General features: G+C 39.3%; 1 protein-coding gene across 1 annotated transcript in view; it reads left to right on the top strand.

The window, feature by feature from the left end:
* STX7 (syntaxin 7) overlaps positions 1-15,597 on the top strand; it is a 30,646-nt gene extending 15,049 nt beyond the window's left edge. The window contains exons 3-10 of the mRNA XM_084285001.1: positions 4,648-4,717; positions 6,164-6,254; positions 7,962-8,099; positions 8,800-8,852; positions 9,602-9,692; positions 10,980-11,052; positions 11,926-12,008; positions 14,203-15,597. Coding sequence (XP_084141127.1) covers positions 4,648-4,717; positions 6,164-6,254; positions 7,962-8,099; positions 8,800-8,852; positions 9,602-9,692; positions 10,980-11,052; positions 11,926-12,008; positions 14,203-14,295 — 692 coding nt within the window. The 3' untranslated portion in view covers positions 14,296-15,597. The remainder of the gene's footprint in view (positions 1-4,647; positions 4,718-6,163; positions 6,255-7,961; positions 8,100-8,799; positions 8,853-9,601; positions 9,693-10,979; positions 11,053-11,925; positions 12,009-14,202) is intronic.
* Positions 15,598-24,439: the final 8,842 nt, after the last annotated feature.

Genomic DNA, 24,439 nt, shown 5'->3' with positions numbered 1-24,439 from the left:
GGATGAAGGCCTTTACAACGTTAGGATTTTACTCAAGGATTTGGTTTTTTTTTGTTTTGTTTTTTTTTCCTTCTGCAAGAATACACTGGTGTTACAGCCTGCCTAGTGATGGTTAGTTCTCAGCTGGGGATAGTTGCATTTGCTCCTATATTGATAGAGGCAAGAAGTTGTCTACATTTTGATCTTTGTTTTATTTATTTATTTTTATTTCAAGTTGACACTTCCTATGTGATTTTAAACATTATCACATTCAAGCAGCAGAACAATCAATTATGTGGGTTAACTTGGAGTAATGGAAAAGATTTTGCAGAGCCATCTGAAAAATAAGGGAAGGCAAGGAGAAAGGAGGTAAGACTTTCTTCTTCCCCAGCCAGCTAAAAGTCAGCGGTTAGTCAAGTATGGTGTGTGATCCAATATTTGAAATAGGTTTTATCTATGGAATAAATACCATGTGTTGCAAATCTGTCAGGAGCATGCTTCTCAAATAATCCTACCTTTACAAAAAATAAAAATAAAAATATACATACATATTTCCACTGTAAGTCTCAATACCCCTGCAATTCACATAGGGAAAATGAAGCAGCATTCCTATTCTTTTCTGTGCCCTTTTTTATTCTCTTCACCTGGAGGAAGAGCTTCCGCTGCCTATAAATGGAACCACTGTTTGGCCTAGTAAAAGTAAACACGAGCTGGCTCTGAAGTAATTTTCTCTGTAGGAATTCAGGTTAGGTCTTAATTGTTCCTCTGGCTCATCATTAACCATGGCTGACCTGTTCCTGAGCATGTGACTGCTCAGAGTGGCCGAGTACCTCTCAACAGGTAATTGTTACGTTTTAGGAAGTACAGGTAAGGAATGCTGGAAGAGGAATGAAAAATCTTACTAATATAGTATTGCTGCTTTCTAATACCTCAATGTGAGGTGGAAAGATTGCTTCCTTTGGTGAGATGGCAATTGCTTGGAGAAAATGCATTTGGATCAAGTGGTGTTGTGCAGCCTGCTTCCTGCAGGACTTCCCGGTTTCGGTGGCTTGCTGCCAACCTGGGCTGACAAGGTGCTGCTCCCCCTGGGGTTGCTGTGTGAGCTCTGAAAGAACCACTGGGCGTCCCTCCATGCCAACACCTACCTCGACCTTCAGCGCAGGGCTGGCCGCAGTCTTTAGCCTGCCTCTGACGACTTTTGAAAAAATGACTGTGTGCACACAGCGTGTGTGCTTCTGCAGCTCCGGAGCAAAGTCCAGCAGCTACTTCTGCATATGCAAGGAGCACGAGCTAAGGCATCAAGCTTTGCACTGGAATGGATTCAAGTTGTGTGCAAGATCCATTCAGGCTCTGTCATGGGATTGGTAGTGCCCAGAAGGGCAGAAAGGACCTCTGGTAGAAAGATTTACTCCTGTTTGACAACAAGTTCCTGGTCGTTGCCACAAAGTGTGGGAAGCTGGAACAATCAGGGAGTAGGGAAAGAAAAACACCTTGAGGGATGAGGTCACCTAGGAGCCAGTCAAAACTGTGCTTGTATCTTTAGTTTCTGATGATTATCAGTGTATTTGTGTATATAAGGCCCTATGGCCTTATGGTTTAGGCCTGTGCTTTCAGCTCTCAGGGACACCTGAGTGTGAGAGCTGATGAAATGAGAGGCACCTAAGGAGCAGCTGGACGCTTTGCCGCCCTGAATTCCCTGCACAGGGGCAAAAAGCTGGTTGAACAAGGAAGGCATTATGAATGCTGTGATCAGGGGTGAAGCTGGAAATGTAGGGGCCTCTGATTTACAAAAAGTACTGCTAAGTTTCCAGCAGTTTCACTTTTCCTCTTCAGTGCCAAAGCCATCTCGGTACTTGCTTCCGAAACAGAACAGCAGAGGTGTTTCTGGCTTTCAGGAGGAGAGGCTGTGGCTACCACGCTTTCCTGCTGAGGAAGGGAAGGGATGGTGACTTTTAGCTGAAAGTTCTGAAGCTAGTTCTTGCTTAAAATCAAATTCTCTTAAGATCACTGTGTGTATGTCTGAAGGAACAAGATGCTTCACCTCTATGATCCAGGTGGCACTGTCTTAATCTATTTCAAATTCATTTTTTCTCAATAAATTTGTACGAGTTCATGTGTCCAGACAAATGTCTGTGGTTTAGGCAGTTTTATGGTTACATCTATAATGTATGAAATGTCAAAGTGAGAATTAGCTACAGTAAGAAATCTGTAATAACAAAATCTATAAGACAATATAAGAAAAACTACAGTGTATGCAGGCTTGAAAACTTATTTCTTATATTAATGTGAAGGAGTACAAAGGATGGATTTCTTTACCTTGTAAACCTGCAGGTGTGTACTGTAAATTTTGCAGGAAGGTCAGGTCAGCTTTGCTTTCTATATTCTACTTTCCCTACCAACTTGTTTAGTGCCCTTACAACACGACAAGCTTTTGGCTTTCTTACGAAGACAGTGTCAAGACTGCTGCTGAAGACTTGGCAAAAGTTTACCTTTTTTCTGTAGGCTTACTTGTATAAGCAGTGTTTCATGTTTCAAAGTGCTGTATAGTTCCCATGATTGAAAAGTTGAAAAAGAAATGTTCTTTGTTTTCTTTCTAAATAATATCCTTGTGAAAGGCTAAGGAGGAAAATCCTAAATTAAAGGAAGCCCAGAAAAATTGGTGTCAGTTCAGTCCTTGATATGTACATTCTTTTATTTTATTTTTCCCGGACAAATTACAAAGCCTGTTAGCACTTGGTTATTTTGAAGTTTCTTGATGCTGCTTACAGGATTCTTGGTAAAAACGTGTTTTAATTTTGTGCTGAATTCTTGAATCACGAGACCTGAACCGGGATGAACTTCCCCCTGCCTAGAACTGTGTAGTGTCCAGCCAAGTGCTGGCTTTTAATTTCCTCTCACTCATCGACTTGTGTTCATTTTCAGAAAGAGGGTAAATATCTAATTAAGCTGATATGCAAATATGTTAAATACAGGCTTTCTTTCAGAGCATTTCTCAGGTGTGAGCCCTTCTTTTAAAACAAATTTCACTTTTCCATTTGTAGTTAAATAACTCTACCTCTAGGTGGCAGTAAAATACGCTACGCTTTCTGTCTGCAAAAATTGATGTTAGGGCAGTGCTTGCAGGTGGTTTTTACGCCGTGTGTAAATACAACCAGACTGAGCCCTTGAATCGTAGGGGAGAATGTCTTTGATCAAATACAACTGAAAGCAAACTACTCTCTAAGCTAAAGCTTATCACTGAATTCAAAAGATAAGCGGACAGTCATATTTTTTAAATTTTAAACAATGTATTATACTCAACATAAAAAGAAAACTTAGTCAAAATACTTAACGTAAAAAGAAAGCTTAATTAGTCAAAACAGCTGTTTACCAGTACACGTGGCCACTGGTGCCTGTTTGGGCTCAATTCTGCACAATGCTTTGTGCAGAAGCATTGATGTCCAGGAGGCTGCACAGAGCTTCCTTGCCCCAGCAGGTACCAGGCAGAAACTGATTCCTGGTGGTAGGTTTTGACTGTAGAAAGCATTCAAGAATTTTCACTTATGTTTTGGTGGTTTTCAGTTCAACAACAGTGAAAACTGTGTGAAACCCATCTTACGGTGCGGTTTCTCTGATTAAATTTTAGTTGTGTCCTCTCAATTTCCCCCAAAGACTTCTGTCTTGAAATACTTGATTTTAAACTCATATAGAACTTGACTACCAACTTCCCCATTATGTTTGTATCTTTATTACCTGGATGTGCACAGTGGTAGAGGTGTACCAGTCTGCCTGGAAAGCACCACAGAAATACAAGGAAGACAAGTCTGATCCAAACTGTGGATGAGCAAAAATAAGTTATTTGGTATATGTATTCTCTCTTTTTGGAGTATATGAGGGTGTTAAGCCAAGATAGAGCACACTGAGAATTTTGATTTTGTAGTGTGATAAAAACTCAATGTCCTGAAGTGACTGCCCACTTTCCCCCTGGCTTTTTCATGTGAGAGTAAATTTAGTAACCTGAAAAAATGGCTTAGATGTAGCATTCCTTCTGTAGTTCAAAACTAATGCATTGGATGAAATACACTTAAAAATCACAAGTGGTTTGTATCCCACATCTAAAAATGTAAGTACATATCGAGAATAATGATCTCAAAATCAAACTTTCAACCTGGATACCTTATTTACTTTTTTTTTTTTTTTTTTTTTTAAAGTGTGGTAGGCTTGTGAATGCTTTGTTGCTACCTCTTCATTGATGCACTGGTTCTGAATTACTTGTTTGTACAGTGGTGTCTTATGAGTCTTTAATTTGGCTTTCCAAAATGACATGCATAAAATATGATTAAACTAGAAAAGAATTGTGCTACTTATTTACAAAATTATAACTAAAACGCCTGATTTATACTAACTGCATTAAAACTGCTGACCTTTACATTGCCTATTTCTACCTAGACAGTTGAATATATTCCCTTCCTTTGTAAGAAACCCTAGGCTTTGTTTTTGACTTGGCACAAATATTTACTAGCTGTTCTGGGACTTCTTAGTGGAATCTTTTTAGTAGGTTTTAAAAAGAAGTCTTGAATATCAGTTTCTGTCAACTGTTATTGTTTTAGAACCATTAAGCAAAACTGCATAAAAATAAGTTGGAAATTTATGTGCACCATTAAAATTTCTCTTCCTCTTCACAAACAGCTGCTGAAATACAGAGGATACTACATCAGCTCGGGACACCACAAGACACACATGAGTTGAGGCAACAGCTGTGAGTACTTCACATAAAAACATTTAATTTCATTGCATTGTAAACAATCTCCTGGAAGGTGATCAGGTGTTTTTTTTTGTTAGGCAGAGTGCTTGATCTCACTGAGAAAATTGAGTATAGAGAAATATTTGAAATTTAAATGTTGAGAAGCCTTTTCTTTTTTCTTTAAATTAATTTTGGATAGCCTTTGTACACTAGTCAGGTGGCTTACCCGTGTACACTGTCTGCAGTACAAAGCTTATTCTGTATGTCAGCAAAGGAAAAGCAGCAGGACCAGAAAGCAATATCACTGTTGAAAAAACAAGCGCTCCCCCAAACCTCCACCCCACTCCACAGCCAGCTCTTCAAATCTGTCTGTATCAGTTTCACAAGGTGACGTATTCATTTTTTGTGGGCTTTTTTTGAGATACAGTACTGGTGGAGGAAGGGGAATGTCTTTGTAATAAGGAAAGTTACAGTAAGAAATGATACTGTAGAATAAAAAAATTTAAAAAAAAAAAGAAAAAAAAGAAATAAAACTGAAGCACAGATGCTGTGCTTTATACTTCAGTCACCTAAAAGTGGGCTTTCATGAATATGCCAGTCAGCTGCTCTCTACTTCTCAGCTCAGTCTAACAAACTAGTATGATTTTTTTTTTTTAATCGACCTCCTTTACCACATTAATCTCAGCATCATAAATGCAAGTAAATGATGTGTTGTGCAAACCCTGTGGGTGAGAAAGTTGGCAGTCTTCAGTGTGGCTAACACTGCACTGTGGCCATTGAATAGTAGGAGGAAGTGTGTATTGGACTGAAGGCATTGCATTCATTTTGTGTGAACAGCCAAATTGCTTCGTGGTAGCCTGAGTTCAGGGTTCATAACATTAGCCAGGTACAACCCACAGTGGATGCCCTACTGGGGACTGAATCAACATACACAGTTTGTGCAGTAACCAGGCAGGATCTAGACACAATTTCACAACTAAAAAGGCTAGCAAATGTTTGAAGGATTCTTTCCAGTCTGTCCATGAAGGTAACGTGTGCTAAGTTTCCTTGAGTTTTCATATGTCACTTCTTCACTTTTCTGAACACTTGGCCCTTCCTTTCATGTGCTTTCAAATTATTGACAGCCTCAGATAGACAGTGGGAGAGCATATTTCATGTTTAGATGCTCACAATAACTGGGACCTTGTTGTTACATGTTAGAGTAACAATCAAGAAACCTTTAAAAAAAAAAAAAAAAGAACAGTGAAGAAAGTGAGCAATTGTACTGTCAAACCAAGAAACATTCCTTCAGCATCTGTCTCACCTGGAATCTGTGGTGATCTATTGTCACACACGGTGAAGAGCAGAATAAAATGGCTTCATGTACTTCAGTGAACAGTTACTTCCACTGTTTCTGAGAACTGGTGAAATTCAGACAGATTTAACCAGCAGCCTCTAATGAAACTTTGCATTTGGTTTTAGGCAACAAAAGCAGCAGTACACAAACCAGCTTGCCAAAGAAACTGACAAATACATCAAAGAGTTTGGATCTTTGCCTGCAACAAGTGAACAGGTATAAAAACAAAGAGCATGGCTTGTTTGACTATCATGTTGGCTTATGTAGAGTATTTGAGTGACTTCAGGCTTTCAAAGCAGTGTTTAGCTGGTCATGACATTTGCAAAACAGAGACAATCACAACACAAGTATTTTTGTTGCAGCCCAGACTTGTTCAAAAGTTGTTTTTAAGTATCAGGAATGAGGTAGTTTCACTGAAAGGATAGGAATCAAGACCGTGCATTGTGCCTATGATTTTTGGTAGCTGGCCACTTAGTAATCTGTAGCAGTGATGCCAGCTCTGACTCACTGGGTGCTCTGAATGCTTCCAGTGGCAAGGAGTTGTTGCTTGCCATAACTGTGAGGCAGGTGGGCGGATACATTTGCACACCATCCAAATAATTTGTGCACAAATGATTTCTGCCCTTTATATCTCAGATCAGCATAGATGTTATGCCTTGTCCATGGGCTTTTCCTTTCTTAGGGTGAATGGGCAGAAGGTGTTACTAAACCAATTTCTGCAGTCTTTAAGCTGCTTCTTTCCCAGGTCTGTGTGAAATTCAGGCAGGAGATTATCTCTGAAAAGGCACGCTCCTGTTAGCACACTCCTGACTACCATCCTTTGTTTCTTATTGTAAAGAAATCCATGGCTTAAATAAGGGAAGACCAACAGGATCCCAGAAAACATAGATGCAGATTATTGTCACTAAACCAACTTGCTTAGTCTGTGACTTGTTATCAAGGAGCCTTTAGGAAAATGAATTGTCCCAAAACTGTTTTCAAATGGTAGATTGTGTTCTGTGCGTGTTCTGCCTGTCAAGTTGTGAACTTCTGATGGTTTTATAACTTGGTTTTAGTATTAACCTCTAGTTCAGGCATAGAGGTTTTATGCTTTAAGACATTTAATTTTTATGCTTTATGGCATTTTCAGGCTTTATGCTCTGTCTTGAAACTGAAAAGTTGGCAGTGGGATGTTTTACTCCTTTTATCATGAGTGCTTTCATTGAAGATAACTCAATGAAATACATAGATGTTGGGTTGATGAATGGAAAGTTAAGGCCTCTTACAAATTTGGAAGGAAGGGTTGGTGTGATGTATGTATTTAGGGACATCGAGGCTGTCTGGAATGCCCTGTGTTCCTTTTCCCTCCCTGACATCTTCCTCAAAAGAACAAAACAAGAAGTTAGAACATGTATCTTTGGAACAGTTTTTAAGGACTTATAAGGGAGTGTGAACCCACTTCAGTATGCCATTCAATCCACGTTTCCAGTGTTTATGTAAAACACATGTGTAGTGCTCTGTCCTTGCCCTTTTTTCTTTTTTGTATCCTTGCCTCCATTCAGTCTGTTCTGCATATTTTAGAATTCACAGTATGAAAATATTTCACACTTAATGACTGAGTTAATTTAATAATTGAGAGATAATAAGGAAGGTAGAAGGTTTCCCTGTATCAGCATATGGAGTACTGTATGACCTGTCCCTGCCCATGTCCAGCTGTTAAATGAAACTACATCATTGGTTTACTCTTTAAATGGCTTAAATTGTGGCAGAGTTGCATGCTTCCAGAGGGAAGGAAGGTTTGTCCATGAAAATGGTTTTGTAGGCAGCATTCCCTAATACCCATTTAGGAAAAAGAGTCTGTAACTTAGCATTGAACAGCCTGCAAATGGCAGAGTTCTGAAAAGCCTGAGCTCATTTGACTTTGTAAAACTTTCTCTCATCTAGCGTCAAAGAAAAATACAGAAAGATCGTCTTGTGGGGGAATTCACCACAGCACTAACAAATTTCCAAAGGCTGCAAAGGCAAGCTGCTGAGAAAGAAAAAGACTTTGTAGCCAGAGTAAGAGCCAGCTCGAGGGTATCTGTAAGTATTGGGAAATATGCTATTATGCTCTGTTTACAGCGGTGTTGGTGGTGTTCAGTGTCAAACTTGGCTCTGTAATGCTTTTTACAAGGGCTCATATTTGACTGCAGATACTGCAGAACATGCGCAATATAAGCGTAGTGGCTTTTGTTGCTTACTTCTATGCATAGCTGAGTTACATAGTTCATTTTATAGTAAAGGCTGAATTGCGTTGAAACGATAACTTCTGAAATTTTTAACTTTTTCCTTGTCTTTATCACATAAAAGCAAGGACTGCCCCTATGTTTGTACATTAGCCTTGCAGTAGATCTTGAAATACTTTTGCTGGACATTTAGATATCAGGACTTTTCCTACCAGGAAGAACCACCTGCTGGATCTCTATGCAGTATTGATGTGAAGAAGTGTTGAGAAGCTGAGATATTCCTTGTTAGCATATCAATTTTGCCCTTTTACTATGTACCAAATACATGCTGCTGTAGTTGTAAATTTTAACAGGCATTTAGTGAGCTGAATGTTTTTGCTTGTACTTCAGTTTTATGCATGCATAAAGCAAAATTGGGCAATGAACATGTTAAATCGTGTTTCAGTTTGTAGTTGACTTATAAATCTTGTAATATTTTCTCATTGTCGAAATGCTGACAGTGCTCCTTTCAGGTCCATAATGTTTTTACTTTTTTTTTTTTCATACACCAATTGTAGGGCGGTGCTCCTGAAGACAACTACAAAGAAGGAACACTTGTCTCTTGGGACACGTAAGCTGAATTTAAGCCTTAACCTAATTCAAATTAATAAATGGCCTGCAGGGAAGAGTTGCTGACTTTCTGATCAGTCGCCTTTTTCAGGAGGGAGTAGGAATAGGTTGGTTTTCAGTCAGGGGCTTTCTTCCACAGGGCAAGTGTGGAGAAGTCTTCTCGTTGGGATAGGTGGGAAGAAAAACAAGCAGTTCCCATTATCTTCCACTCCTACCCCCTTTTTTTTTCTTTTTTTTTTCTCCAAGCTTCAGTTTCAAACATCTCCTTAGGCTTCCCCAAGTCCATGTCTGGGCTTTGGGACACCCAAACTTAGGAAAGCACAGTCTGTGAATAGAGTACAACTGTTAAGTTTTGGTTGATCACGTGGGATCTCCTGTTGCTTTCATACTCTACAAGAACTACATGGCAGTCTCAGATTCTGTTGGTGTTGGTCATCTTATTTTTGCCTAAAATGGATTTAAACTCTGCACTTCGTAATTCAGATGAAACTTTGTCCTTGCATTCATGCTTGGAATTTCCAATGAGCTAGCTCTATGCTATGTGCAAATTTGCTACAGCAGCAGCTTCCTCTATCAAAGATGTGATTGTTAGACCTTCCCTGTTGGCGAGGCATGCAAGGCTAAAAAAGTGTGTTTTGTTAACTGATAAAGTTGGTGCAGTATGTATTTGCCTGTCATCTTATTCTTCTTATTCTGAGTTATTTCTCATGGTGACTTCTGGGTTTGTTTGGTTGGTTTTTGTTTTGACAGTCAACCTCAAGCACAAGTGCAAGATGAAGAAATCACAGAAGATGACCTCCGTCTTATTGAGGAGAGGGAATCTTCCATTAGGCAGCTAGAGGTAAGTGTAAGTGGTTTTACAGCAGATCTCAGAATATGCTTTAAAAACAAAACAAAACAAAAACAGTTTTATACTGGTATAAGCATTAATTGCAGGCATAAATAAATCCTTGGGGAATTGGGGTTGGGGACTGTTTGTGGGTATTTTTTTCTTCAAATCTACAAATATTGTCTTTTATATGGTATGTGAAATGTGCATTAGAAATCTACTGTAGAAAAGCCAGGTTTTGGTACTGTGCCTAACCTCAGTGGTTCAGTTGAGGATTAAAACGTGCTTGTTTGATTATGAGGAAAAGGATTATTGCTGTTGTGTGTTGTTGTTGTTATTTTTTAAACTATAAGTGAAGCAAAGCTGTGCCTTTCTATCCAGTTATTCCCAATGTGTTGTTCATCATCATTTTCTAAGTTTTTTTGTTCATTTGTACTTTGAACACTTCTGTAAAGAGTTGTGCTACTTCATTCAAACTTTTAATTAAGGGCTCATCCAAAAATTTAAAAAAAAAAAAAAAAGCATCAAGTTGCAATGTACACCGTTTGTCATGTGTGCTGAAATAATGACATCAAGAGACTTCTGTGAAGATAAAAGGAACTTTTCTAGCTGACCTGGAATGCACATCTCTAGTCTTAACAGCAAAGATGCTGTAACTGGATTTATCAAGACATACAAATCTCCATTCTGTTCTAAAAATAAACTTTGTGATAATCTCTCCCTTGCCACTCATATAAATATATATCAGTCATTAGTTGAGAAGAGATTGCACAGTGGCAAGTTGACAGTTATGAGTTCATTGTAACCAGATGGCAATAGGTTAATGTCACATGCTTACAATGTCCTGATTTCATGGCATAGAGGCAATTTCTATAAATTGTGGTGCTTATGACATTTGTGTGTATTTAATGTGTATACTAAAGCTAATGCAAAAAAAAACCACAATGCATATGCTTTTATACCAGTTTAATCAAAATGAATCTATTAAGCCAAGCTGGCATGTACCTGTTCTTTCAGTTAACCTGAGACAAACTTGTGTGTAGACGAGCCCACAGCAGAGAGATCCTCTTTGTGAAGTGATATGAAGTATTCTTTGTGCACGGTCATCTTCAGTTGGTTTAATTATTATAAACGTTGACTCATAATACAAAAAGTCTTCCAAATAAGTACTATTTTTTTTTCCCATTTAGAGTAAAGAACCTTGGGCACATATTCAGGAGGAAAAGGAACAGCATTTTTATCTAGACCTACAGAGATCTTGTTTTATGGTATGACAATTAATGTGATGTTTCCTTTCAGGCTGATATTATGGACATCAATGAAATTTTCAAAGACTTAGGAATGATGATTCATGAGCAAGGTGATGTGATAGGTAAGTCCAATTCAAATATTCTCTGAAGAGTTGTTATTCTCTGTCTCTGGGAAGCAGCAGTGTAGTACATTCTTTTGCTGGAAATTTCCTGTAATGTAAAGGTTAATGCTAAAGCAAATCAGGTGCAACCTAATAATGGGTAGACTGGCTGAGGTGATGGGGGATCAACTTTAAAAAGTTTTTTTAAAACAGTTTAAAGGCATGGTTAATTATGTCTTTTTTAAATGTGTATAAGAAGTGTTTAGTTTTTGGAATTGTGTGTTCATGAAGTTAGAGTTTGTGGGGGGAATTTTAGTGTGTTGACTGGTGATCTGCAGCTTCAGCAAAAATTCCTGCTTTACACTCCAGGCAGAAAAGCTTATTCTTTTAAATAAATGTGATTGTAAAATTTGTTTTCTGAGTTTGCTGCTAAGCCATGCTGTTTTCTAAACCCAGAATACATTTGCTGGGCATTTTCTGTCACCTTATCCCATAGTATTTTTAAGATCCCCTTTTTTTTTTTTTTTTTTTTTTTTTTTGAGTAGAGGTTAGAAGTCAGTAGCAAGTTAGATGACAGAAAAGTACTGAAAGTTTTTCTTCTGGTAGTTTTCCGAGTCTCAGCCCAGCTTCTAGAACAGGGGGCTCTTACTCAGATGAATTCAACCTGGGCATCTCAGAAATGAACTCAGGCATAAATATAAGAAAGGCCAACTTCCATAGTGGAAAAAAACTTTGGATTTTGGATTTTTGGATTAAAAATATGGATATTGAAGAAATGGACATTTGGGGGGTGGAGGCAGCTGTGACATGTGCTCTCAAGTTTATTTTAGCATTCCAAACCTTTGACTGGGATATGACTAACAAAAATTTGAAATCTTTTCTTTTAAAATATAGACAGCATAGAAGCCAATGTGGAAAATGCAGATGTACATGTGCAACAAGCAAACCAGCAGCTGTCAAGAGCAGCAAACTACCAGGTAATGTAGTTTGAACTACATTGGTTAGAACTACCAACTGCTAGTTCTGTGTAACTGTTCTTTCTCAATTGTCACAATTAAAACTTAATTTTGCAGTTCAGAATTTGATTTTCATTTTCCTCAAAGCTCTCCTGAAGGTGTTTGTTAGACTGTGATGGTATTGCTAGGTCACTGAAACAAAAGTCAGTGACCCCTGAAAGTTTGTGTTTCCTGTGAAATTAGCTAGGTTGTTTCAGAACACCTGGAATTTTACTGTTATTTAAAAACAAGCAAACAAAATCCTTTAACAACTCAAGAAGGAAGAAGATCCTTCATGTGGGGAATGAGTCTCTAAAGGTCAATGGAGGAGTAGGGCAGTCCTCTGAAGAGGCTGCCAGCTAGCATTAATTTTTGCTGTATAAAATCTTCTTGAAGCTGTGTATGTCCTGATTCTGTTAATTGCTATGGTGATGCTACAAAAAGCATTTCAAAAAAAAAAGTTTGAGAGTTTGAAAAGCCCCTTTGGAAAGACCTTTTAATGTGACTTCTTTCTAACATTTTTGGCACTTGTTACTAATAAGATTATTTCAAGTAAATCTTCCCTCTTTAGTCAAAGTTAGTCCTTAGACGATTTTATTATTATTATTATTATTAATCCTCTTGTGTGTTAGCAGTAGCTAGGACAGTACATTGATGACAAAATGTCTGAAGGATTGCTTGCAGATCTCTGGGAGAAAGAAGGATTCACATCCTTGAATTGTATTCCAGGTGGCAGTAATTGGCACAATGCATCACTGTGTGTGACTGGTGGCTCTTCTGATAATGACAAAATTCATAAAGAAAAAAAAAAAAATAGTAGCAGTCAAAATTTTCTGTGGAAAGTGTTAGCTTTGGGATTGAAATTGAAAATTAAAACTTTGTGCTAATGTACCTCGAAGAGGAAAGGATGAACTTCTTTTGACCTGAAAGGAAGGTTATCAAGGCTTTTGACAAGCTTCTGTCACATGGGAGAACTGGCTTGGGTTTGAAAGAATTGTGTAGTATGCTTAGGATTTGGACATTACAAGGTGTACAAGGAAATTTGAGTGTACAAGGAAATAAGATCTCCATGTCTTTATTTCACTACCTTGACTAAGTAGTGTTACAGGGAAAAATGTTTTCCTTCTATGCAGTGTTGGTAAGAGGTGGTCTCCAGGATGGAAAAGAAACCAGGAGTGTAAGAGTTGTAGGGAGAGAATCTGGCAGCAGATGAGGAAAGGAGGGGACACTAACAAAGGGCTGAGTTCTAACAAGTTAAATAATTAAACAACTGAGGGGAAGAAATCTTAGGCTGACAATGGGAGAAGTGGTAGCAACACAGCAAGATTAGCAGAAGAGAACAGATAGCTAAGACAAGAAACTTAGTAGTCTGCGTGGTACTGGGCAGAGAAGTTGCTACTCCAGTGAAAAACTGGCACAGTTTTTTTTCTGCAGGAAAAACAACAAAAAAGCAGACATAAAGCTCTGCTAAAAAGAAGGAGCAGAGCCTGGCTTTGCTTCTGGGGCTGTGACCTAGAATCCCAAGATTTGTTATCATCCCTTGGCTACTAGCAAAAGCTTGCAAAACCCACTAGTAAAGTATACTAATTCATTTCTTGCTGCTTCAGATAAAGGATGATAACCTACTGGCTGCTCTGGAATCTCAAGCTACATGTTGTGTGGGAGATGAAAGTTTTGACAGAAAGTTTTGGATGTGCCTAAAACTTACTCTATATTGTAATGACATCTCTGTAGTTGAGTCTCTTACTCACGACTTTTTTTTTGAGCAGTTTGAACCTAAGAAACCTCACAAAAACAACTTTTAAATAACTGTGAATAGATGCAAAGTCAATCGTGTGAAAGTCTAAAACTGCAGTCCTTTGTCCCCTTCTTTATATACATTTATACTCTTTTAATATTTGTTATAGAAGGCCATTTCTGCCTCCTACTGAGCAGATGGATTGTCCATTTTCTTCTGTACAAGGCCACCTGTTTTCACACATTTTCTTTCCCAAGTGTTATAATTATAAATGTTCATTGTCTAAGTTACTGCATTCTCTTTGCTTAGTTTGTTACTTATGCCGGAAAACACTATTGAAATCATTTTCCTGAATAGCAGCAGGACCATAAAGACATTTGAGTTGTTTTCTAATACTGTAGTGCAGTTTTCAATCAACTTTCTTTTCTCTATTTACAGCAAAGATCTCGAAAGAAGATGTGCATCCTCATTAGTATACTTGCTGTTGGAGCATTGATTCTTGTAATCAGCCTATATTTTTCTCTAAAATAAGTATCTGGAGAAGGTGTTGTAATTGATATTTAAATTATGAAAGGAAATTTCTGCAGTCATGGTTTGCTGATTGTGTAGCTAAGTAAAATAATGGTTCTTCTGTACTTCATCACACTTATTTTTATAAGACTTTGTTTTAACCCGAGAAGTAATGTTCTCAGTTCTACTGTCCATATAACTACCTGCCCTCTTGGATGTGAGTGCTGTCTTACCAGTAAAACCAGTCAGCGCCATAAACTGTTCCGTTAACTTGAAAACCTCTTAAAGTTTAAGAGGTTTTTATCAAAATCCTGGTAACTTGTATAGAAGGAAGGTGGGGGAGGAGTGGATTATCTTTGAGATATTGCTAAATGTTGCTGCCAAAACAAACTCCTGAATTGTTGCTTGAGGCAACTAATTCACAACTCAGAATTTAGTTTTAAGCTAGTAATGTCCATCTTTTTTTCTGTTCCATCTCACCTACCTGCCCATTTGATATGGGTGGTTCAAAAACAAAATGTGGGTTGCTGAAGTTGATGTGATCTCCCTTTTTAACTGAAGCCTTCAAATTAAGCCTTCAGTTTGCCTCTAACCTTTCAGATGCTTCATATATCTCTGTATTCAACATTAAGTGTGGTTAAGCCTGGAAGCCTCCTGCAAAGGTAGGTAGGGTGGATGATGTAATTCTTTGGATTTCTTGATTCAGTTTTTGCATTAAAAATAAAGTTTTATGTGCATACGCCTGATATCTTTGCATCTGAAGTGTGTATCGATGAGCTTGGCTAGATGAAAATAAGTTCTAGTCTGTGAATTCTTTAATTTACTGGGAAGAATAGGAATTCCCAGCTTCCTAACTGCACTTGAATGTTACTGTTCTGAAACTGTCAGGATTCAGTTTCCATGAACAGATCTGATGTTGTGTGAGGTCTTCCATACAGATGAAGAAAAGATTACAAATTAAATTCCAAGTTCAATGGTCATATTTAAATATAATTTCTTAATCAGTTGAACTTACTCAAACTGCTTAAGAAGTGTGATGCTTATAGCCTTTAATATGACCTTTTTCCTTTTGTGCCATTTTGTACTAATATATTAAAAATGTAACTGAACACTTTTTTCTGCCAATTGATCTATTTGCATTTTTAATTGACATTGAACTAATCTGAAAAGTGTACAGATGAAAAAATCGATTTGTATTTTATCAAGTTCTTGTACACTCGACCGATAGAGAAAGCACTGTTTACATAGTGAACTATGAAATGTTGTTTGGGAACAATCTAACTGTAAGCGTAAATAGACTTCGGAATTGTAACTGTGCAACCAAAATAAAGGTCTTTTAAAGAGTACATTTTTCTAGTAGCTCCTTTTTTCAGAATCTGTCTTTACAAGCATTTTGTCTTCAATGTTATCTCTTGACAACTCGAGAGAATTCCAGCTCTTCTGCTGTTCTTGTGATACTCTTCACTTAGAAATAGAAATGGGTCTTGCCTCCCCACCTCTGTGACCCCAGCATTAGGAAAGGATGCTTGCTCCATATGGCTGCTGACACAGGTGTTAAGTTATCCTTTGGCACAGCATGAAGCTTTGGAGGGACAGGAATCCATAATCTGGGAAGAAGACTTGTGCTGCTGTTCTTGGATCCCAAAAGCAAGGGAGGAAAAATAAGTCCTGTGGACCTGTGGTCTACTTAACGTGGAAAACACCTCTGAGACTGAACGGGGAATTTAATTTTCATGTAAGTTGCAGTATGGACATGGGTTGTGGTCCCAGCTGCTGTGCTTGTGTGGCTGCCTTTGTGCTGAGAGTGAGGCGAGGACTCTATGTACCTTTGAGTAACCATCAGATATGGTTTGGGGCACTGGCAGCCGTGGCAATGCTAGCAGTAGTTGTGCTGATGCCTTTCTTTGGTTCCAGGCCCCACTGGTCTGAACTAGAAGAGCAGACAGCACTTTGAATAGCTTCCTTACTAGTGAACTAAAACTGACTTTGGAAGTTTCTTGGCCTTAATGTTTAACAGTCTTTATGCTACTACAAACAGCTGCAGAGAAGAATAGCCTGATCCTACTTGCCCAGGAGATCCTTTCCTCTATGGCAAAATGTGATGCTTCTGTCAGTGACTGTTTGAACACACTGATGTACTTGGGGAGGAAATGCAGCACTTCAGCAGCAGTTCTTCAGCTCTGACTCCTGGCAGATCTGCTCACATCTTGCAAATTGTGTTTATCCAGCAGTGAGCAACTGGAGAGCAGAATAGGCAATGCTTAAGGTTTCATGCAGTAGGAGCCGTGCAGGATGGGACAGAAGTTTTGAGTCACAGAGATTCTGTGAGTTGCACAGCATTGCATTTCTCATATCCATGCTGTGTTCTTGCTCTTCTGTGTTTGATTTGTCTGAATGTCTTTATTGTCATGTGCAGTTGGTGCTTTATTTTCAGATAAATTGTGCCTGATCTGTTCAGCTGCTCTCCTGTCTTAGCAGTTTAGGCACTGTCAGGGAGAAGAGAGCGCTGCTGCAAACTGCGGTGCGTGTCTTGCTTGCTTCATTCAACGCCTCCTACTCATAAAGACAGCTTATTGGGTGGGTGTCCCTCCCTGACACACTCCTCAAGAGAAAAGCCTTCCTTTCTTCAGTTCTGGTGGAGGGGGAGCACTGGAGGCCCTTACTTCTGGAATTGATGCAAGGCAGGCTAGACTGCTGCTGCCTCTGCTGCTGCTGTGCTGAGCCAGGCAGGAGGTAGGGGGGAAGCCAGCACCGTAGTGTTCACACGCAGGCTCCTGTATCTGATGGAAAGAGAAGCCCACAAGGCCTTAATTGCTCATTAAGAAGCTTGGTGCTCTTAATTTTCAGTCTTCTTTAGGCAGAAAGCGTTATGGTGGTGCGTGTTTGGTTGTTTTTTGTTTTTTTTTTTTGTTTTGTTTTGTTTTGCTTAGCATGCCCATCTTGGGAGGCATAAGTATTCATTTTTAAGTTGCTCTTAACGGAGCTCCTCTCTGTCTTTTCCCTCTTGTGCATACTTGCTCTCATCTATACAAAATGCAATTTCCAAGTATTTAAAAAAAGTGTTGATACCTGTTAAAAATCTAGTAAAACATCTGGATACAACATGTATGAGTCAATGTTTTTAGAACAAAGATTTTGGCTGTTCCAAATTATCCATCAATATCTGTCAGATTAGCAAGGCCAAAGAAATGCAATCAAAGCACTCTTCATTTTGCTGAAGGAACCTGGTAAGAATAGTTCCTTTGTAGTTATCTAAACCACACACCAGGGGTGCCTTTCTGTTCTTTCCTGCTTTTCTAAAGGACTGGAAATCACAGGGGCAGACAGCTTTGTAAAGGCTTTCTATTTTTTTTTTTTTTGTTGTTTTGTGGTTTTCTTGTTTGTTTGTTTTCCTGTACCTTCCCCCTTGGAAATCATTCTTGATAATCAACAGGGTACACAATATTGCCAAACTATATCCAAGAGCCTTCTTAGGTCACCCTCACATCCACCGTGCATAGTCAGCAAATGTTTGATGTCAGAGATAAAGGTGGATTTTGGGCATCCAAAATAGTTTGAAACCACAAAACAATATTTAATTTTGGGAAGAAAAGGGTCAAGAGATAGGGCAAAGGGATAAAAGTGCATTATCTGTCAGCAGATGTTAGAAAGACCAAATGCTCTTTGTAGCTGATCACTGTTTGGGGCTGTTTCAAGGACTGGTTGTGCTGCTCAGAGTCATGTTTGGAAAAGACTTGCTTTGCTTCTTAGCCCTGGTTGAACCTGTTGGATGCTTTCAGGAGCAGAAGGTTAGTGAGAGAGGAAAGAGCAGAGACCTCTTGTTTTGCCGTACATCAACAGTTGATGACTTTGTTTCTTAGGATACCTGCAGTGGTAAGTGATGCTTAAGAGAATAGCATGCAGCTTTCCTTTCAGTTTGCAATTAAGTCCAAGCATCTCACGCAAAGCTGTTTTGGGGTGAGGAGTAATTATTCTCTGATGAGGTGCCCACCTGCAGAGCTGCTCTTGGTGCTATTGCAATGTACAATTTCAAGAGTAAATACCTGAAAATGATCAGCTTTCAGGCACCTTTGTCCTTGTATGTGTCTCCCTCTGACGTTGCTCCTAAAGCTGCAGTAATTTCTAGAACCGAAGAATTCGCTTAGTTCTTTGCGTGCCCTGAACACATTGGGTGATCAAGGAAGCCAAGTGTTTGCATAATAGTAAGGGACTCTACAAACCCAGAAATAACCAGACAAAAAGTTACATAATATTCATTTTTGAAAGATGTGTTGTATTCACTCAAGTAGAACATCATGAGAGCACTAAATGATGCCATAACTTGATATTTATACAATTGCTGGTGTACTTTTCCCACAGGGGATTTGAATGTCTAGGCTTGAACACAGCTGCAGTGATTTTGCTCCTGTTCCAAATGCTACTTGGAAAGTAGCAAGCGCAAGGGAAAATATCACACTTACTGATATTTGTAAGAATACTCTGAAGAGTGTTTGCTCTTCAATAATCATGTCTTTGTCCACAAATACAGTGCTTTTCTGCTACTACTGATATTTTTCTGATTTAAGAAAAAAATAGATTAAAAGGCTTGTTAGCACAAGATAATAAATCAGATTGCAGCTTTGTTTTTATTATTATAACATTTTCAAACATGCCTTGCAAAAAGAGGGAGAGAGGGGAATAAATTGCTAGCAGCATGATTCATTTTTTCTTCCCCCCACGCCCTCAATGTTTTTCAAGGTTCATCCTGGACTGGTTTATGAAGAAGTTTTCCTTTATTCAATGTTTAAGCAGAAGATATTTGCTCTTTGGCAATGCAGACTGAAGCTTGAAGAATAATCCTGTAGTAACAAGGGTGGGAAGGAGCAGGCAAACCGAGTAATCCAAGAAGTCTGAATGATAATACTCCTCCTTGCCTTTACTCAAAAACCTGCTGAAGCTACTGCAATTGCCAAGCTTATGAGAGGCTTCAGCTCTACTCAAGACCCACGGTGAGTGCCTCAGCTGCAACTGCAGGTGCTCCTGAGTCCTGCCCAGCAGGTGGACCTTTGTCTGAGAGGTGAGTGGAGACAAGCACAGCATCTCCTCTGTTCTAGGGGAGGACATTAGCCTCATGGAGAGGGTAGTTAAATATATTCCCTACCATCTGCATCATGCGTGCTCCCACCCACTCTCACATAAGCCCAAATGTTCTCTCTGCAGAGAAGGAAATGAAAACCCCAAATAAGGTTCCTGGAACCCAATAAAATGAAAGAATTAGACCTCACTTTTCTTTCTCTTCAAGAACTGTCCTGCTAAGCGTCACCAAAATAGCAAGAAATATCATTGTCTTGTATGCTGCTGTTCCTTGACAGCTCTTCTTCAACCAGATAAAGAATAAATATAATCTTGGAGACTAGCCACTGTGTTGTCAGTGAGAATTAGGCTGAAAAAGCTTGAAGATTAGAAATGCTTGTTAAAAAGTAGATTTAAGCTGTCTGTAAGTTGATAAAACAAGTTAAAGCTTTCTTTGTCATCCTCAGTTTTGATGTCTTCAGCAAATCATTCTTTATTTAAAATAATAAAAAGAGAATTTTAAATGGAGGAGACTAGAGGATTCGTCCCTGATCTGCATGATTTCTTTCAGTTTACAAATTGTAAACCTCCAAGTGGAGAACTGTGAATCTCCAAGCTTTACAGGGGTTGTCTCTGCAGGAATAACCAACTATCCTTTCACACTTTTTTTTTTTTTTTTTTTTTTTTTAACTACTGCGGACTCAATTGTATCCCTGGAAAGGGGCAGGCTGGCACCACAGTGGCCAGACAGAAATACAGGGTGTAATTAATTTTCAAGTTTCAAGGCAAAAGTGGATTTTTCCTTTAAAAGATGAAATTTTATTAAATACTAGTCACTGCAAGAAGAATGGATGTGTGCCTCTCTCTATGCCTGAATGAGCTGGAACTCAGGGAAGTGTCTCTTTTGCAGCCTGGTCAGCCATCACATGCTGGGGCAAGATATTTAAGTTTCTACCGATTACAAATCGGAATAAAGTTGAGTGTTTGAGCATCTGAACAATCTGAAATTACAGTGAGAAAATATACACAAAAGTCTCTTGCCAATAACCTCTTTTAATAGTTGCTTTGCAGATGGGTGTTGGAATCACTCTTCTGAGAATCTGTGGTGCCTTGAGATGAGTGAAGTTGCTTTGTATTCCTTTTGTAGAAGTTTCTTTCATGGTTTTGGTATCTGGGTGTTTCAATAAAAGGTGGAAATCACCGTCTCCTAATTACAAATATATTTGTAATATAAAATGTATTTTGAAATATACAGATTTACTTTCAGTTTCATATAAATTGAGGGTGGTGGATTATATGTTTAGATGTATCCAGAAAACAAAACAAAACAAAAAAAAATATGACTTGCATATTTTGCATATAAGTATATGCATGAGTAATTGCGTATAAGATTTTTTTTCATTGCTTGTTGCAATAACTTTAGACAAGCAACATTTGGAAAGATGTGCTGTTTCAATATGATTTTTATAACCCTTGGTTTGGGACAGATTGTGACAGAGGGGGCAGACAGGGACTGAGACCCAACTTTCCCCTGCTCCAGCTTTCACCTGGAAGCCCATGAAGGTCCTGCCCATCCTGTTGTGATAATCTTCTTTCTTAAAATAAGGTCAGTTATGTTGACTACAAAATTACTCTGCAAATCCAGTAGTTCAAGAGTAGGAGCAAACATTTTGTTCACTCAGTTTCAAAAGCATTCAGTGATGGATCATTTTGGCATGATCAATTCAGTAACTTCCATGAACTTCTCAACCAGTGATAGCCTTGACCTCACAGTAGATCTTCTCAGTGAAAAAGATAATTCTTTTTGTTTCTTCTGGAAGACACAGGAGTGAGGCTCTTGGTGGGGGTTGTTGTTGTTGTTGCTTGTTTTATCCCTACAGCTCTAATTTTATGGCGGGTTTGCACCTGAAACCAAGAAATGCCTTGCAATTCCACCCTTCAGGCCTGTGTCTGTTGTTGTCCCTGCCTGTTTTCTTCTGAACAATGCTAGGACAGCAGAAGTTTGACCTAAAGTTTCTCTTTCCCCCAGAAGTAAGAAATGCATAAAACCTCTAGCCAACTGTAGATCTCTGGATTTTCAGTAGAACTTACAAACCTCATGGGTTTGGTTGTGGGTTTTTTATTTTTTATTTTTTGAAAAGTGATTCATCCGTTTACACACACAGCTCTGGATAGAAAGGCTAAAGGAATATTTGTTAAACCATTCACATATGCGCATAGACTAGAAGAGCTCTGAAATAAATACTGCATGAAGACCGCAAGACTAAAAGAAAGTAAGAAAAATATTTGAGAGGGTAGGATAAAGTAGAGAAGACAAAAAGGGATCATTCTATAGCTTGTACTATTGAGAAGAACAGAAATAAATATGACAACTGCAGGTCTGAGAAACTGCATGCAACTGCAGAGGGCTGTACTGAAAACACTATGCAACATTGTTCTGTGCAGTAGATGGTGGCTGACTGTCACCCAATACAGATGACTCAAATTTTGAAAATTGCTCTACTATGAATAGCCTTCTAAAGCCATCCTTTAATACAGCCAGAAAATGTATCTTTGCTCTTCTTGTTTTACCGCTCTCTGAGGAAAAAAGCGGGAGCTGCTCTGCATATTGTGCTTCATTTGTATCCTAAGGCTTCAGTAATCTGGTGAAATCATTTTAGCTATGAGTTTAGGGACATGTTCCGATCGTTGAACTTTTTTTGGCTTCCCAATTATGTTGTTTTCTCGGGTGGTTGTGTTCTCAGTGAAAACATGAAGAGCACTGGAACAGGGGCAAAATGTGTTTGCAAGGCTTGTAAGAGGTTAAGGGGACCAAAATAAATGCATTGTAGTGATATCAAGAAATTTGAGATACAGAGGCATAATTCAGTCTCGCTGTGTGTGAGTTACCATTAAAAAGTATATATACCATACTCAAAATTTAGACATTTAGCAAGTCAGATGCTTTATTAAATCAGATTCAGAATTTCAAGTGGCATAAATCTATTTCATTTGAGAACATCCTGTGACTCAAATTCAACTTTCCATCAACCAGAACACCCCAGATCCCCTTCTGCAGGGCTGCTTTCCAGCCTCTTACTGCCCAGCCTTTACCTACAGCTAGGGTTGCCCCTAGAATGTGACTCTTGCTCTTGTTCTGGCTGGTAATTGCCAAGATGTCTAATTTATCAAGATATTTTCTTCATTTGGGCTTTTTGCTATGATTCCCCTGTACTACTCCTATGCTGTCCTGTTGGGATGTTTCTAGCAAAAGCCATGTCCCAAACTGTGTTCTCTACTTGAAACATTGGCAAGACTGATTTTTGAAACGTATGTTCACAATGCCACTGCAGGTACTGATGAGGTACCACACTTACAAGATGTGCTACTCTTCCAATTACTTAAGGCTTCCTTGGCATCAGGCTAGTGGCTAAGACTTATGAAACCTCAAATTTGGGCTGGTTGTCAACAGTTCCTCTTGAGGAAAAAGGGAGGAAGCTCCTCAGCTTGTGACCTTTCCAAAAATGTAGCAGTAATGGTTTCTATGTGTGATGAAGGAAGAAGAAATGGTGATGACTTGTCCTGTATAATACCACAGTGATGCAAAGATACGAAATCTGATTCTCAATGGGTTTCAGAGCACCCAGCCAGTGTGTGGAACTATGGAACTATGGACTGGCTGAAGAAATTACTGGAAGCACTAGAGAGAGGCTGCCTGTCCCTGGAAATCTGGATGCTCTTCTGAAGAGAGACTGCTCTTGGGACACCTAGTTGGGGCTCTTTCACCCCAAATAAGTCCTGGGACTAGGGGAGCATGAATCTGTAGCCCTGAGGTTAGGGCCTATACCTAGAAGGAGAAAAAATCCTAGGATCCAGTTTTTCCTGGTTAGACTTTGCAGTATAGATATGTAGAAGACTTTTTGATGATTTCTTTAACAAATTCAGCCCAGAAATTTTTAACAAAGGCAAAAAGTACAATACCATCCTGCACTTTAGTCATGATAACCTCATGCAACACTACAGGACTGGGGCAGAGTGGCTGGAAAGCTGTGCAGAGGAAAGGGATCTGGGGGTGTTGATCGATGCTCACCTGAACATGAGCCAGCAGTGTGCTCAGGTGGCCAAGCAGGCCAACGGCATCCTGGCTGGCATCAGGAATAGTGCAGCCAGCAGGACCAGGGAGGTGATCATCCCCCTGTACTCTGCTCTGGTGAGGCTGCACCTCAAGTGCTGTGTTCAGCTTTGGACCCGTCACTACCAGAAGGACATCAAGGCCCTGGAGTGTGTCCAGAGAAGGGCTACGAAGCTGGTGAAGGGCCTGGAGCACAAGTCCTGTGAGGATCAGCTGAAGGAACTGGGGGTGTTTAGTCTGGAGAGGAGGCTCAGGGGAGACCTTACTGCTCTCTACAACTACCTGAAAAGAAGGTGTGGGGAGCTGGGGGTCAGCCTCTTCTCACAGGTAACTAGTGATAGAGGGAATGGCCTCAGGTTTTGCCAGGGGAGGTTTAGGTTGGAAATGAGGAGACATTTCTTCTCAGAAAGAGCAGTCAGGCACTGGGACGGGTTGCCCAGAGAGGTGGTGGAGTCACTGTCCCTGGGGGCGTTTAAGGAAAGGTTGGACGTGGTGCTTAGGGACATGGTTTAGTGGGTGATATTGGTGGTAGGGGGATGGTTGGACCAGATGATCTTGGAGGTCTTTTCCGACCCTAATGATTCTATGAAACCATTTGTTTGATCAAGAATTTCTAAACTATAGAAAAAAAGAAAATGTATGGGACTTGTAAATTAACATGAGACAGGAGAATGCAAATTTAACAATGTTTAACACAGCCTCTAGCACAAGTTGTTTTTAAGAGCATTTTGTTTTATGACTTTTTTTCCTACTTGTCCAGGATTGTAACATTTTCTGTGGATGTGCATTACAGAATACTTCCCACTGTGCTGAGTAGTACTTAATGGCTAGTAGTCATCAGAGTGCCAGTAGTACTGATTTGCTTTTAATGGGTGCCAAAGTACCTTGAGTGTTTACTTTAAGATGCTGTGAGCAATGGGATGAAATAGGTTTAGCAGGATGGCGCAAGGCTGGGACTGGTCTGGGCTCATGCAAAGGTGTTGTGTCAGGTGAGAATAAAGA

The sequence above is a fragment of the Netta rufina genome (genome assembly GCF_964035555.1).
Source record: "Netta rufina genome assembly, chromosome: 3".
Taxonomy (NCBI): Eukaryota; Metazoa; Chordata; class Aves; order Anseriformes; family Anatidae; genus Netta; species Netta rufina.
The sequence above is the reverse complement of the archived record's forward strand: the minus strand, read 5'-3'. Positions and strand labels throughout refer to the sequence as shown.